Source organism: Amphiprion ocellaris, chromosome 6 (genome assembly GCF_022539595.1).
Source record: "Amphiprion ocellaris isolate individual 3 ecotype Okinawa chromosome 6, ASM2253959v1, whole genome shotgun sequence".
NCBI lineage: Eukaryota > Metazoa > Chordata > Actinopteri > Pomacentridae > Amphiprion > Amphiprion ocellaris.
In genome coordinates, this window is record NC_072771.1 from 102,679 (window position 1) to 120,142 (window position 17,464).

The 17,464-nt window shown below is 42.5% G+C and overlaps 1 protein-coding gene across 6 annotated transcripts in view; it reads right to left on the reverse strand.

Annotated features, from left to right (window-relative positions):
• fnbp1a (formin binding protein 1a) overlaps positions 1–17,464 on the reverse strand; it is a 51,261-nt gene that overhangs the window by 14,251 nt on the left and 19,546 nt on the right. For 2 of the 6 annotated variants that reach the window (XM_055011613.1, XM_055011615.1), the window contains exons 5-14: positions 14,611–14,673; positions 12,011–12,106; positions 9,628–9,642; positions 9,378–9,506; positions 8,969–9,115; positions 7,029–7,205; positions 6,548–6,709; positions 4,154–4,168; positions 3,067–3,176; positions 2,802–2,934 (exon numbers count right to left, since the gene is read on the reverse strand). In XM_055011613.1, coding sequence (XP_054867588.1) covers positions 2,802–2,934; positions 3,067–3,176; positions 4,154–4,168; positions 6,548–6,709; positions 7,029–7,205; positions 8,969–9,115; positions 9,378–9,506; positions 9,628–9,642; positions 12,011–12,106; positions 14,611–14,673 — 1,047 coding nt within the window. Of the gene's footprint in view, positions 1–2,801; positions 2,935–3,066; positions 3,177–4,153; positions 4,169–6,547; positions 6,740–7,028; positions 7,206–8,968; positions 9,116–9,377; positions 9,507–9,627; positions 9,643–12,010; positions 12,107–14,610; positions 14,674–17,464 lie in introns of all 6 variants that reach the window. The other 4 variants (XM_055011610.1, XM_055011612.1, XM_055011611.1 and 1 more) reach the window with 2 other exon arrangements.

Sequence of the window (17,464 nt, forward strand, 5' to 3'; positions counted from 1 at the left end):
TATATATATATATATATATATATATATATATATATATATATATATATATATACACACTAACACACACACACGTGTGTATATATATATATGTATATATACATATATATATATACACACACATATATACACTATATTGCCAAAAGTATTCGCTCACCCATCCAAATATTCAGAATCAGGTGTTCCAATCACTTCCATGGCCACAGGTGTATAAAATGAAGCACCTAGGCATGCAGATTGCTTTTACAAACATTTGTGAAAGAATGTGTCGCTCTCAGGAGCTCAGTGAATTCCAGCGTGGAACTGTGCTAGGATGCCACCTGTGCAACAAATCCAGTCGTGACATTTCCTGGCTCCTAAATATTCCACAGTCAACTGTCAGCTGTATTATAAGAAAGTGGAAGTGTGTGGGAACGACAGCAACTCAGCCACCAAGTGGTAGGCCACGTAAACTGACAGAGCGGGGTCAGTGGATGCTGAGGAGCATAGTGCCAAGAGGTGGCCAACTTTCTGCAGAGTCAATCGCTACAGACCTTCAAGCTTCATGTGGCCTTCAGATTAGCTCAAGAACAGTGCTTCAGCAGAGAGCTTCATGGAATGGGTTTCCATGGCCGAGCAGCTGCATCCAAGCCATACATCACCAAGTGCAATGCAAAGCGTGGGATGCAGTGGTGTAAAGCAGCCACCACTGGACTCTAGAGCAGTGGAGACGCCTTCTCTGGAGTGACCAATCACGCTTCTCCATCTGGCAATCTGATGGACCAGTCTGGGTTTGGCGGTTGCCAGGAGAACCATACTTGTCGGACTGCACTGTGCCAAGTGTAAAGTTTGGTGGAGGGGGGATTATGGTGTGGGCTTGTTTTTCAGGAGCTGGGCTTGGACCCTTAGTTCCAGTGAAAGGAACTCTGAATGCTTCAGCATACCAAGACATTTTGGACAATTCCATGCTCCCAATTTTTTGGGAACAGTTTGGAGCTGGTCCTTCCTCTTCCAACATGACTGTGCACCAGTGCACAAAGCAAGGTCCATAAAGACATGGATGACAGAGTCTGGTGTGGATGAACTTGACTGGCCTGCACAGAGTCCTGACCTCAACCCCATAGAACACCTTTGGGATGAATTAGAGCAGAGACTGAGAGCCAGACCTTCTGGTCCAACATCAGTGTGTGACCTCACAAATGCGCTTCAGGAAGAATGGTCAAAAATTCCCATAAACACACTCCTAAACCTTGTGGACAGCCTTCCCAGAAGAGTTGAAGCTGTTCTAGCTGCAAAGGGTGGACCGACGTCATATTGAACCCTATGGATTAGGAATGGGATGTCACTTATGTTCATATGCCAGTCAAGGCAGGTGAGCGAATACTTTTGGCAATATAGTGTGTAGTAGCCACCACTACTATATATATACACGCATATATATATCTATCTATATATACACATATGTATATGTGTATGTGTGTATTGTGTGTATATATATATATATATATATATATATATATATATATATATATATATATGTACACACACACACACACAATACACACATACACATATACATATGTGTATATATAGATAGATAGATATATGTGTGTATATATATAGTAGTGGTGGACGCAATTAAAAAAATTAATCAAATTAATTAGAGGCTTTGTAATTAATCGCAATATTGCAGTTTTGTCAAACAGCAACATTTGACACAATAAGTGAAGTTTCTCGATTCAAATAAAATTGTGGTTGACAGTTGAATCAATGAATAGACATATACGTGTTTATAATTTAAAATTTATTAAAAAAAATTTAAAATGGGGCATATAGAAAAAAGTGATTTTGATGACTTAAAGCCTGAATTTAGTTGTTTTTTCCACTGTATGGCACATAAAATCAGCATAAGTAGTTCAAGGAGCTTCAGAAAGTTGAAAATCCAGAGATTCATTCTGTTTTCATCTTTCCTGGGTCTGATAAATGATGTCATTTTGATGGTTCTTTTTTTTAGGAGTATAAATTTTTATTTATGTCATTTTTTTATCAACAAAAAGTTTATAATGAAGTTATTAAAAGAGATATTTTTGTTGTTTAGGTTATTCCTCCTCCAAGGAGGCAGAGCCTCGACGGAGTAAAAACTTAAACCATAAAAATGTTTCATTTCTATTTATCTGCATTTTTCATCTGTCTGCTACATTCACAGATTACTGCAAATCTAAGTGCAATTATAGCGATTTTATTCAGCATTTGAAGACTTTCTGTAAACTCAAGCACTGTCTAGAAAAGTGGTCTATTATGGGATGGCTACACCGTTAGCCGTTAGCATGACTCGTAGCTAACGTTAGGTCTGGTGCTAACAGCAACATGTTTTACATTGAGGTGATACCGTCAGCTTGAAGTGACGCAGTGATCAGAAAACTCTTTGTTGTACAATTTGCACACAACCAGGCTTTTATCCAAGCTGCCATCAGGAAGATTTTTAAAAGAAAACTTTCTGTCCAACAAGCTCAATCTCATCTTCCTTCACTGTTCACCAGTGCCTGACTTCACTCAGTACTTCCTGTGCTTCTTCTTCATGGCTACAAACAGACTTTAGGTTCATTACCGCCACCTACTGGGCTGGAGTGTTCATCAGAGTTACCGGTGTGCCAGAAATGAGGGAACTGAGGAGGGTGCAATTAATTGCGTTATTATTTTTAATGCGTTATTTTCGCTGTAAGTAATTAATCAAAATTAACGCGTTAAAGTCCCAGCCCTAATATATAGACAGTAGATATGTATATATATATATATATATGTGTGTGTGTGTGTGTGTGTACTACCTGGTTCCTCCTCAGCTCCTCCTCCAGTCGCATCAGATTCTGCTTCACTTCTTCCAGTCGAGGCTCCAAACTGCTGGCGTCCCCCATCTGAGGACTGCGTTCATAAACCTCCCTCATCTTCAGCAGAGCGTCTCTGCAACAACAAACACACAACCGTTACACAACAACACACACTGTGTGTGTGTGCACGTGTGTGTGTGTGTGTGTGTGTGTGTGTGTGTGTGTGTGTGTGTGTGTGTGTGTGTGTGTGTGTGTGTGTGTGTACCTCTGCTCCCTCTCCCTCTGGATCTCCTGGTTCATGCTGTTGATTCTACTCTGTAGTTTCTTTCTCCTCTGTTCAGGAGGCAGGTGGCTGCAGTCAGCAGGACTGGATCCCTGAAACACATCCGCTGTAGATCTGGCAACTGTTTCTATAGATGAAACATTATGAGGAACCACTGCCTCCGGAAACGATTCTAAAGTGTATCTCCTGTCAGTAATCAGATTACTACTGAGTAGAACAGTATTTCCTCTGATGATCGATCAGAAACAAACTCTTTACCCAGATGAAAGTTTGCTGAAGAACATGCGAAGAAGCCTGATGGATGTTGGAGAACATTCTTTGGTCAGATGGAGATCAGTGAGTTGGGCTCAGATGGAGTCCAGATGTTTGGTGAGAACCTGACCAGGACTACCACAGTGGATGCATAGTCCTGACAGTGAAGCACGGAGGTGAGAGTGTGATGATTTGGGGCTGCATGAGGTCAGAAGGTGTTGAAGACATTTCTAGATGCAGCATGAAGGTCTGAGGATGAACCAGAATATTGGCTGACCAGATGGAGAAGAGGAACATTCCAGCAGGAGAACATCCAGAGAACAACATCACACCACAGCTTCTCCACTAGAACCAAGTGGAACCAAGATCTGGACAGTGTGAGTCTTGAAGCCACCAGAACCTTTGAGGTGTTCTCCAGAGAAAGGTAGAGCAACACAACCCCTCCAGCAAAGAGCAGCTGAAGAACACACTGAAGAATGTGAGAAGATGAGAGCAGAAATGAGTGGACTCTGGTTTCCTCCATGAGGAGGACTGAGGGAGGAAACAAAGAACCTCACCTTAGTTCCACTGAGTTCCTGCTGTGGAGCCTGAATTTAAATAGACTAAATCTAAACTGTAGTCTGTAATCTGATACCAGGGCAGATACTCTGCTGTTGGAAGTAATCTGATTACTGTAATGGGATACAGTTTAAACCATTGGGCAATGATATTTCACAGGAGTGAAGTCACTGTTGCAGACTAAATATTGATCACAGTAAGACACACTGGAAACAACAGTAAACATCAGGTAGAACACCTGGACAGGTGAGATACTGACCAGTTTCAGGGACAGCTGTCCAATCAGGAAGGAGAGCATGAAGGAAACACAACAAACAGCAGATGATAAACATCATAAACACCACAAATGGATTTATGTATTGAGTTGTGTGTGCAAGTGTGTGTCTTGTTCAGGTGTTGCGCGGTGTGTGCTGGACCTGGGTACGATTCCCAGTCTTTTGTTAACAGGTCTCCGGTCGGGTTCCGAGGTTTGGACCCTCCAGTAGGGCTCCAAGGTTTGGACCCTCCAGTAGGGTTCTGAGGTTTGGACCACCAGCCGACCTTGGAACATGACAGAACTAAAGTGGTACCGGCTCGGATGTCGCCTGGGCTTAAAGGTCCAGTCAGCTGTTGGGAACCAGGACGTGCTGATGAATATCTACAATAGATGGGGAGCTACTACAACATCAGGCCCAATGACAGATGGATGAGGAAGGGATCCACCTCCATACTGACCAAGAAGCAGCTAATAGAGCTAAGTTTCAACACAAAGAGGAACAAACCACTGTCACAGTTGGAACTAGAAAGGTACCAACAGACAGCAGCTAATAGAGCTAAGTTTCAACACAAAGAGGAACAAACCACTGTCACAGTTGGAACTAGAAAGGTACCAACAGACAGGAACCTTCCTGAACACCAAGCAGATTCTGAGATTACCCCAGTAGAGGACAGAAGTGCCAACCTGATGCCAACCCACTATCACTCATGAACCTGCATCCACGGAGCTGAGGACGAGGTTGGTGACCAGGCTAAGTGATGTCAAGTCGGTTAACAGAAGGCAGAAGAGGACCATGACAGGCAGGTGCTGATGAAGACGAAGTGAAGATATCCATCAGGGAGGCTTTAGACACTGACAACAAAGCAGTGCTAAGGGGCTGGTGGACCTAAGAGTAGAACCTCCCAGAACAAGAATCAGTCACCATCACCAAAGCAGACATCCAACAATGAGTCTCAGGACCTGATATTATCCACCCCTACTGGCTGAAGAAGTTAACAGTGCTTCCTGATCACCTGGCAGCATGGTTGAGTGAGTTGATAACTCACACAGACTGGCTAAAACAGGCCAGGACCATCCTGATCATAAAAGATCTCCACAAGAGTGCAACAGCTTTGAACTACCGGCCGATGTCCTGCCTCTCCACAAAATGGAAGTTACTCTCAGGCATCATAACTGCTAAACTTTGGAGACAATTGAGTCAATATGTGATCAAAGCTCACAAGGGCTAGGAAACACCACCAGAGGGTCAAAGCACCAGCTACTGGTTGGCAGAACAGTCACCAAGACTATAAGACCAGGCAGGACAGGATGAGCCCTGCCTGGATGAACTACAACAAAACCTACGACACAATTCCCCACGCATACTGGAGTGTCTGGAACTATACAAGACTAACGGGACACTGATGACATCCGTCTAGAACTCAGTGCAACTGTGGAGAACAACACTGAAAGACAACTCCAAGGCCTTCACATGAGTCCCATTAGTCAGATCATCCCAGTCGCTACAGATACAGGTTCAGAAGAGAAGCAACTATCAGCCACCTTCTGCACATGGACATCATCACGCTTTACGCCAGCAGTGAACATCGACCCACTGATCCACCTTTCCAGGATCTACTGCGAGGACATCAGGATGTCACTCAGAATGGATAAGTGTGGCCTCATGGTGGTAAAGAGAGTTAATATGATCAAGACTGAGGGGTGGAGGTACCACAAGGCAGGAGAGCAGACATACAGGACAGGTACAGGCACCTGGGTATCCCTCGATCCAATGGGAGCCATGAGGACGATGCAAGGCCAGCCACACCAGATACCTGCAGAGGGTAAGACAGTTGCTGAGAAGCCAGCTCAGTGGAAGGAACAAGATCCAAAGCAACAACGTGTATGTTCTACCAGTCATCAGGAACCCAGCTGGAGAACAGCCAAGCAATACAGAAGATGATCACGGAAGCACAAGAACAGGCTCTGAGCAGCAGATCCATAGAGGCAGGAGGCCAACCACAGCAGACAAGATCTCAGGATGCAAAGAGGTCCCTGAGACAGTCCAGCACATTTTACGATCCTGTCGGGCTTCGAGTTCCAAAAAGAAGTACCAGGAGCTGAAGGAGCTGTAACAGATGAGGACGGTGAAGGTCAAGATGGTCCCAGTGGCAGCAGGAACACTTGGGGATGAACCCCTCAACGGGGACCGTGGCTCCAGCAGGTTTCAGGTACAACACCTGAGGTCTCTATGCAGGAAAGTGCCATTCAGGAACAGCTGATGGCTCGAACCCTCCCAGGACACTGGTAGAGGACCTGATCTGAAGGAGGACACACACCACCATACATTGACATATATACATGTATATATACATGTATATATGTACATATATATAGACAGGATATGTAATACTATACCCCTCTCTTGAGGCTGCGAAGACACTGCTTCCTGGTTCTGGAGCCAGAGGTCATGAGGTCATTCAGCCGCTGTGCGATTGGCTCTCTGGAGGCTGGGGGTGGAGACTGAGGACTGTTGACCACACCCCCAGGTGAAGGTGATGTCGGGGGTGGAGGTGGAGGCTGCCGAGGGGAGGACAGGAGGGTCAGCAGCTGTAGAGAGACAGGTGATCAGTGCAGTCTGCCAGGTAACTTCTATCAGGTGAGTCTGAACCTGCACTACGCGTGTGTGTGTGCGTGTGTGTGTGTGTGTATCTGTACTGTGTGTGTGTAGGTGTGTGTGTGTGTGTACCTGTACTGTGTGTGCACCTGTACTGTGTGTGTACCTGTACTGTGTGTGTGCCTGTACTGTGTGTGTGTGTGTGTGTGTGTGTGTGTGTGTGTGTGTGTGTGTGTGTGTGTGTGTGTGTGTGTGTGTGCGTGTGTGTGTATGTGTGTGTACCTTGTTTTTGCGTAAGAAAGGCCACAACTTCCTGCTGTGTCTCCGGCCTTCGGTTCGGTTGTCGAGGTAACTGGATTCAGAGATGCTCCGCCTCATTGTGGCGCTGTAGTCTTCGAACTCAACATCCCCTGGAGGGTCAAACCCTGATTTATACACCTCCACCACCTGACGGGTGTCCTGCACACAGAGTCACACCTGGATATGAGCTTTACGTCCCTCAGTGCTGCCTGCAGGGGACCAGCACGGAGTGACAAACACCTGTCTAATGCTGTGTTGCTGCTTCCTGTAGCTAATGCTAACACTGCAGCTAATGCTAACCCTGCAGTTAATGCTAACCCTGCAGCTAATGTAACCCTATAGCTAATGCTAACGCTGCAGCTAATGCTAATCCTGCAGCTAATGTAACCCTATAGCTAATGCTAACCCTGCAGCTAATGTTAACCCTGCATCTAAAGTAATCCTCCAGCTAATGCTAACCCTGCAGCTAATGCTAACCTTGCAGCTAATGTAACTCTGCAGCTAATGTTAACCCTGCATCTAATGTAACCCTCCAGCTTATGCTAACCCTGCAGCTAACTGGATGGGGAGGACATGGCCTCTAACTTTGATCCTCCACCATCAGCTCTAAGCTATTCCAGTCTGGTGATGCCAACAGAATCACATCACTGAAGTGTTGCTGCTTCCTGTAGCTAATGCTAACCAGACTGTAAAAATCACAGGTCCAGTTCTGAGTCACCACAACACAAATGTGGCACATCCCACTAACACCACTAAAATTCCACCATTCTCTCCACCAAGAAAGATAAACCAGATGAATGTTTTCCAACAGAAACCTTCAGTCTTTAGAGTTATACGCAGCGTTGTACGGTAAAGACGGTATTAGAACGAGTTAAACTCTGTTCCATCTGCAGAGTCTCTCTCAGTCTTTAAGAAAAGACTGAAGAGCAGCTTTGCACTGAAAACATTTAACTTGACAGACTGCAAAAAGAAAAATTAATCCGGTTACCTCCCACACTGCCTGTAGACACCAACTGTCACACTAGAACCTGTTTGATGGTTCTTCTCTCCTGATCCTTGATGTGATGGATCTACTCTCAGATGGGCATCTTTGGATAACAGAGTCTGATCAATGAAACTGTAGAACTGTTAGCTATAGCTACATGAGGCTAACGTTAGCAGCTGTTCCAGAAACATTTCAGGATGTGAACATTGTGACTTCCTGTTGTTAATTTCAGGTGACAGCTGAAACTGTCAGCTTTAATTCTGTGTTCAGTTGCAGACGTCTATCTTTATATGCTCTGTGACAACGCTAGCATTGTGGCTCTTTGTTTTCTCAGGCGTTTCCTTGATCATCAGCTCAAATATTAAATATCTCTGGACACAAGGCAGTATTTGTGTTGCTGTGGCTGCACATGTTGTTCAGAACTTGCAGCATTTACACAGAATCACAAGGACATTCACAAGAGTTCGGCATCGATGTGGTACCAAAGCATCTTTTCTAGATCCTCTCTCCACATCTCACTGCACATTCACATTCTGTTGCTGAATATCACAAACTGCATCTCTGACAAAATGACCCACTGAGGACGTTTCACTGTAAAACAACACAAATGCTGACAGGAAGTCATCCCAAGCAGCAATGGGAAGACAGAATCTATCATCTGAAAGGGACTGCTTAAAGACATATGGCACAAAAAACAAGGTTGTCCTAAAGAAAAAAAGAATCTGGCTCAGCTTTGGTCAGAACATTAAAGATGCTTGGGTGATAAATCAGAAACTGTAGGGACATGTTCCGGGTGTGTTAGTTTGTACCTCTGAGATTTATCAGCAGATTATAAAGCCAGTATAAAAAGTTAGTGTGGAGTCAGATCAAATCCCTGCCAGACAAACTACCAAACCTCCACCAGAACTGAAAGGACTGAAGCCCAGAGGAAAGTCACCTTTCTAGGCTGGATGCTCTCAGCAGCGTCCATCATAGCGTCCAGACAGCGACGCACAACAGGAAGAACTTTCCGCTCGGCCTCAGCTGACGAACGCATCGCTTCACCGATTCGCTCGATCCGCCGTTCCTCCATGTCCTGGATACGCTACAAAACAAAGAGTTATACAAAATAAAGCTGCACCACAGACTGTGTTCACCTGGTATAGAATTGGTACCAGTGTGTGGTACTGCTGGTTTACCTGGTATATAACTGGTACCAGTATGTGGTACTGCTGGTTTACCTGGTATATAACTGGCACCAGTATATGGTACTGCTGGTTTACCTGGTATATAACTGGTACCAGTATGTGGTACTGCTGGTTTACCTGGTATATAACTGGCACCAGTATGTGGTACTGCTGGTTTACCTGGTATATAACTGGTACCAGTGTGTGGTAGTGCTGGTGCTGGTCCTGGTTGAACTGGTTTAAACTGGTCACATAGTCTTTCCTGGACTCTTCAGCAGCTTGTTGTTTCTGCTGAGCTGTCTGACGTGCCTGAATAGGAGAACAAGTTTCAAACCAGCAACATGTGATGGTGAAATGTCATGCAGAGATCTAGAAAGCTAGCGCCTGTCAAACATGTAGCTGAATAATAATGAAAAATGAGGTACATTACCTTCAGTGAGCAGCGCTGAGACACAGAAACAGGAGTTCAGATTAGTTCAGTATGATCAACGGATGAGTATCAGCTGTTTCTTTCATGTTCTATAATCATTCACAGCTGTGTGGCAGATAACCAGTAGCACATTACCAGTAACAGATAACCAGTAACATATTACCAGTAACAGATAACCAGTAACATATTACCAGTAACACACAACCAGTAACATATTACCAGTAACATATTACCAGTAACGGGTAACCAGTAACAGATAACCAGTAACATATTACCAGTAACAGAAAACCAGTAACAGACAACCAGTAACAGATAACCAGTAACATATTACCAGTAACAGACAACCAGTAACAGAAGACCAGTAACAGATAACCAGTAACATATTACCAGTAACAGATAACAGTAACATATTTCCAGTAACAGATAACCAGTAACAGAAGACCAGTAATAGTTAACCAGTAACAGATAACCAGTAACAGATAACCAGTAACATATTACCAGTAACATATTACCAGTAACAGATAACCAGTAACAGATAACCAGTAACAGAAGACCAGTAACAGATAACCAGTAGCAGATAACCAGTAACATATTACCAGTAACAGATAACCAGTAACATATTACCAGTAACAGATAACCAGTAACATATTACCAGTAACAGATAACCAGTCACAGACAACCAGTAACAGATAACCAGTAACATATTACCAGTAACAGACAACCAGTAACAGAAGACCAGTAACAGATAACCAGTAACATATTACCAGTAACAGATAACCAGTAACATATTTCCAGTAACAGATAACCAGTAACAGAAGACCAGTAACAGATAACCAGTAACAGATAACCAGTAACATATTACCAGTAACATATTACCAGTAACAGATAACCAGTAACAGATAACCAGTAACATATTACCAGTAACAGATAACCAGTAACAGAAGACCAGTAATAGTTAACCAGTAACAGATAACCAGTAACAGATAACCAGTAACAGATAACCAGTAACATATTACCAGTAACATATTACCAGTAACAGATAACCAGTAACATATTACCAGTAACATATTACCAGTAACAGATAACCAGTAACATATTACCAGTAACATATAACCAGTAACAGATGACCAGTAACATATTACCAGTAACAGATAACCAGTAACATATTACCAGTAACAGATAACCAGTAACAGACAACCAGCAACAGATAACCAGTAACATATTACCAGTAAAAGATAACCAGTAACAGAAGACCAGTAACAGATAACCAGTAACATATTACCAGTAACAGATAACCAGTAACATATTACCAGTAACAGATAACCAGTCACAGATAACCAGTAACATATTACCAGTAACAGATAACCAGTAATAGACAACCAGCAACAGATAACCAGTAACATATTACCAGTAAAAGATAACCAGTAACAGAAGACCAGTAACAGATCACCAGTAACATATTACCAGTAACAGATAACCAGTAACATATTTCCAGTAACAGATAACCAGTAACAGAAGACCAGTAACAGATAACCAGTAACAGATAACCAGTAACATATTACCAGTAACAGATAACCAGTAACATATTACCAGTAACAGATAACCAGTAACATATTACCAGTAACAGATAACCAGTAACAGAAGACCAGTAATAGCTAACCAGTTATAGATAACCAGTAACATATTTCCATTAACAGATAATCAGTAACAGATAACCAGTAACAGAAGACCAGTAACAGATAACCAGTAGCAGATAACCAGTAACATATTACCAGTAACAGATAACCAGTAACATATTACCAGTAACAGATAACCAGTAACATATTACCAGTAACAGATAACAGTAACATATTACCAGTAACATATTACCAGTAACAGATAACCAGTAACATATAACCAGTAACATATTACCAGTAACAGATAACCAGTAACATATAACCAGTAACAGATAACCAGTAACAGAAGACCAGTAATAGTTAACCAGTAACAGATAACCAGTAACATATTTCCAATAACAGATAACCAGTAACAGATAACCAGTAACAGAAGACCAGTAACAGATAACCAGTAGCAGATAACCAGTAACATATTACCAGTAACAGATAACCAGTAACATATTACCAGTAACATATTACCAGTAATATATTACCAGTAACAGATAACCAGTAACATATTACCAGTAACATATTACCAGTAACAGATAACCAGTAACATATAACCAGTAACATATTACCAGTAACAGATAACCAGTAACAGAAGACCAGTAACAGTTAACCAGTAACAGATAACCAGTAACAGTTAACCGTTAGTTACATGTTGTATCTATGTGAATCCTCCATGTTCATACGTTCATACGTGCTGTATGTGTGTGTCATGTTTCTACCTTCTCTCCGTCTGTCTTGCTGTCCAGGTCAATTCTGTCGGAGACGTGCTGAGCTCGCTCCGCCTCCTTACAGTCACGCTCAAAGCGACGTTTACTCTACAGAACATCAGAGAACAATCAGAACAGAACTTTCACCTGGCAGGACAGGTGTTCCTGAGGAGGTGGAGTCAGGGTGGAGGTAACAGGCATGGCAACAGCAAATTTTGATTTCAGCTGAAAATGTTCGGTATACAATCTTCAGGGGGCGTCCAGGGGGGGTGCAGCCCCCCTGAAGCCGAGAGGTTTTCAGTAAAATAGAGGTGATTTAGAATGAAAAACATGCATAGAATTACAGAAGACTAGATTGTAATGAATAAGTTAATTTAATGAAAAGTTAACTTACTTTTTCTTCAATGTTGTCGCACTGCATTTAGTCCTACAATTTTTACAGTTCTATAGGTCTTTTAACACTATTTACACTGGAGTTCTACACTGGTCACAAAGTCACTTCTAATTAGGGTTGCCACCTTTCAGAAATGAAAATAAAGGACGCCCACCACGGCTCCTCGGGGCCACAGTTCAGTAAAGTTGGAAAGATATTCACAGATTCAGACTTCCAGCATCAATAACTCATTAGAGTGCCTCTTTTCCATCATTTTAAGGTACACAATGTGCTACTTGATAAAACTGGGCTCGTAGCATATTGTGTAATTACAGAGAACAAGATTGAAGTTATTATTTGTGTCTCTCTTTGCTGTTGCAGCGGTTTTGCAGACAGATGTCACACAGCCAGCTACACATAGACATCAATGTTATTTCTGCAGCTTGAAAGACAGCTACTGTTGATCAAACTGGGCTTGTAGCACATTGTCTACTGTACAACGATGGGAAAGAGGCATCGTTTATGTTTAGACAACATTTATCTGAGTTATTGATGCTGGAAGTCTGAATCTGTGAATATCTTTCCAACTTTACTGAACTTGGGGCCACTACCACCTAAGGAGTGATATATTTAATTTTTTTTTTTGCCTGAACAGAAGTGGCATCATTTTAAACAGGGAAACCAGACTAATGAAATAAAATGTAATGAGCAACCAGTGTGCAATACTGGATTCTGCAAAAACATAAACAACTGAATGCAGAGAACTGGACAAAGAAATTCTCTACAGACATTTTTTTCATCTAAATCTTATCTTAACACAGTTAATGTATTAGCTTATTTATGTGTGTATGCATGTATTTACTGATTTATTTAGTGCTGTTAGCATAGAGTTCTGAAGGAGTTTTTCTTTAAATAGGCAAAGGCCATTTATTGATCACATATTGGCTATTATATAAATGTTTATTAAAAACTAAAAGGCATTAAAAAATACTAAACAACTTAGGCATTTATTGAGTCACTAAAATACTGTAGAGTCTAGGACCACATCAGCATGATTATAAGCATCCTCTGGTAAATGAACAACCAGATACTGATGTCTCTCACCATATGGACTTCAGGAGATGATTAGATGATGATAAACAGTGACCTGCTGGTTGGGTTCTCTCTGTTCTCATGGTTCTTACATGTTGGTCTCCTGATGCTGCTTTACTTCAGCTAATCCATGAGCAACACAGAACACAGTTTGCCTTTTACCCACTGCCAGGGGTTCCACTCTTCCCACTCACGTCTGTACATTTGCAAACGTTTTTGCTTCTGTGGACGTGGTGGAGTTTCGGGTGTAAACATTTTTAAACATGTGGGTGCAGCGTGATCTGCTGGACCTGGCATCGGGTCCTCGCTACGTGGGTCCTACGAAGTTTAAATTGGCTGCCCTTAATATTTCCTGTGTTTTATTTTGTTCCTTATGCAGTTTTGATGGGTGTGTGACAGACGTGTACGGGGCGTTTATGAAAATACGGAACAATTTGCGTCCCATATTCATTCAATACGGGACGCGACAATTAATTGTCAAATAAAGGACAATTCCGTATTTTAAGGGACGCGTGGCAACCCTACTTCTAATGTCGCCTCATGATTCCACCGAAAACGATCCCAATAGCTCAAAATTCCAACACGAACATGCCGCCATGAATTGTAACAAAAGAATGCATCGAGCAATTTGATTGGTCCAATCGTTGGCAGCTAACCAATTTCGACCAATCACAAGGCCTTTTACAATGCAGCAGGAGCTAGACTGGTTCTCTTTGTCTGTTACGCTGCGGGAGAAACGCCGAGCGCTTCTCAAAAACCGGGAGCAAGAGTAACAAAAACATACCTCACCCCCCCTAAAATTTTCTTAACGGATTTGGACGATTCACAGAAATGATCAATTTGAAAATTAAAACGGCGGATTTCCGCGGAACGGTGGAAAATTGCCATGCCTGAGGTAAAGTCAGGGTGGAGGCGGAGTCAGGGTGGAGTCAGGTTGGAGGCGGAGTCAGGTTGGAGGCGGAATCAGGGTGGAGGCGGAGTGAGGGTGGAGCCAGAGTCAGGGTGGAGTAAGGGTGGAGGTGGAGTCAGGGTGGACTCAGGGTGGAGGCGGAGTCAGACGGTTGGTGGGTGGGTTCAGAGGTCAGGTGCAGGGTCGGTGTGGGTAGGCGGGGTCACAGGTCAGGTGTGGGTGGGCGTGGCCACTTACAGACTCCAGCTGTTTCCAGGAGCTCTCAATGTGCTGCTGGGCACGGCGGCCATCTTGGAAATGCTGCAAGAACACAAACTGGTTAAACTGGTCAAACCGGTCAAACTGGCTAAACTGGTCAAATTGGTCTAACTGAACTCTGTACTATGGAGGAGGATCGGTGGTAACTTCAGGTTTAACTCTGGATTCTGATCAGGCAGATCACCATAGTAACTGAACACCTGAGTGAACAGGTACTAAAACACCTCCTCCTGACCAATCAGCTCTCTGCTTCCCTGTGGGACGTTCTCTGAGACATTTAATGTTCTACCTGCCTTTAAAGGTTCTCCTCATCCTAGAACAGAGGAACCTTTATTAGATTTGCAGTGAGTCACTTAGTGGTTAGAATTCTGCTGAAATGTTCGAAGAAAGTAAATATGAGTTACTTTTTAAAGAAGGTAAATATTTATTGTTTACTATCTTAAAGAAAGTAAATATTTGTTGTTTACTATTATAAAGGAAGTAAATATTTGTTGTTTACTATCTTAAAGAAAGTAAATGTTCACATCTTAAAGAAATATTTGTTGTTTACTATCTTAAAGAAAATATTTGTTTACTATCTTAAAGAAAGTAAATATTTGTTGTTTATCATCTTATAGAAAATATTTGTTGTTTACTATCTTAAAGAAAGTAACTATGTGTTGTTTACTTTTTTGAAGAAATTAAATGTTTTTGTTTATTTTTTAATGAAAGTAAATATTTGTTGCTTAGTTTCTTAAACAGTTGCTGAAAGAATAAAAATGACAGCTTACTGAATCCATCACCACAGAAACAATCTGAGTTGTTATTTCTGCATTATTCTCATTATTTACCATTTTCATGAGCAGCACAGCATCTGTACTGTGGTTCTCCAAACGTGTTCTATTAATATAAACTATAAATATAATATTATAAACTATGAATAAGGGGGGCAAAATGGCGTCGTAGCGTGAACACCTTGCTCTGTCGGGCTCCAGTGAAATTTCCTGAATTATCCGATTAAATTACTGTTCACCTGGTAAGACTTTGCGTGTATATGTGGGAGCAGCTCTATGATGAGCTTGGACAATTATTTCGCAAGAATGCCTTACTCAAAGAAGGAATCCAAGAAAAAGACTCCAGCGGGAAAGAATGCTAACGACGCTGCCGTGGTGGAGCCCGAAGAAGCTAGCAATGTGGAGGTTCTTGCCGATACTGAAACCACTAAAAGCGGCGTGGACCAAAATATTCTCCTAGCTCTGAGCCAGATAACAGACAATATTAAAAAATCTTTTGATGCCAAGATTGACACCGTGCTTGCTGCTATCCATGACCAAACATCGCAGGTACAGGCATTAGGGACCCGTGTGGATGATGCCGAAACGCGGATCTCAACTGTAGAAGACACAATGCAAAGCCTTCACGCCAAAGTAAGAAAACTCGAGACACAAATCACCAAAATGGCGGATCATATGGATGACTTAGAAAACCGCAACCGCAGATGCAATATCCGTTTGATTAACCTACCGAAGGGTATGGAGGGCAGAGATCCAGTGATTTTTCTGGAGACGTGGTTCCCCTCCTATCTCAAGCTCACAACCAAGGCTGGGAAGATCAAGCTGGATCGCGCTCACCGCTCCCTTGCTCCGAGGAGGCCGGGGCCGCATCAACGTCCAAGACCCATCATTATGAGGTCTCATAACTTCACTGATAAACAACTAGTGATGGCCGCAGCCTGGCGCCTTTCAGCAGAACCGAACCAGCCAGTGGACCAGTTGCACGTCTCCTTCTTCAATGATTACTCAGTGGCGGTGGTCAGGAAACGTAAGGCATTTGATGCTCTGAAGAACCGTTTGAGAAGCAAGAAGATCCAGTATGCACTTCTTTATCCCGCTACGCTGAAGATGACCGTCAATGACGTGGAGAAGAAGTTTGATTCGCCGGAGGCGGCCACAGCGTACGTGGATTTGCTGCCGTAAATTCCTGCACCCACTGGGCCATCTATTTCTTTAACGACCTGCTGGTGTGTTCCCTTCGAAGCTTGAGTATGTGCGTGAGTACTTGATAAGTCTGGGACTTAATGACAATCCTGCTTTTAGTTACAACCAGGTGAAATGTTCTACACCGTGTGCTTGGCAGATTCGTGTTTATGTTTATGTAAAGGCGCGAGTCAGCGCTTGCTGTACCTGTGTTTACAGAGAGATGTGTGTTCCATACATGTTCAGTACGGCTGTTGCCAATTTGTTTTGCTTTTTGTTTTAGTTCTGGACGTTATGTTTCTTATGTTATTTCTTGCACACAGCTCTTTCTCTTACCTCTTTGTTTTATTTTTATTCGGAGTGTGGTGGACCATTATGTTCAATACATAAAGAACACCAATTATGAATAAGCTACGACTATGTACCTGGAATGTGAGGGGTATCCACAACCCTATTAAGCGGAGAAAGATATTTACATGTCTAAAGAAAGATGGCATAGACATTGCGATGCTGCAGGAGACACATCTTGATGACAAAGACCATTTGAAATTACAGCAAGGGACATTTGGACAAGTGTATTTTTCATCCTTTACAACAAGCAGTCGGGGAGTTGCATTGTTGATAAAAAAAAAAAATTTGCCATTCAAAATATTCGACAGTGTTAAAGATCAAAGGGGCCGTTATGTTATAGTTACAGGAATTTTGCAGGGCCAAAATATTGTGATAATGAATGTATACTTCCCCCCTGCCCACCCAGTCACTTTTCTTACTAAATTATTTCTGGACTTGACTCCACTCCTTTCTAACTCCATTGTTATCATTGGCGGTGATTTTAACTTGATTCTAAATCCACTTATAGACCGGTTCCCTCATAGCAC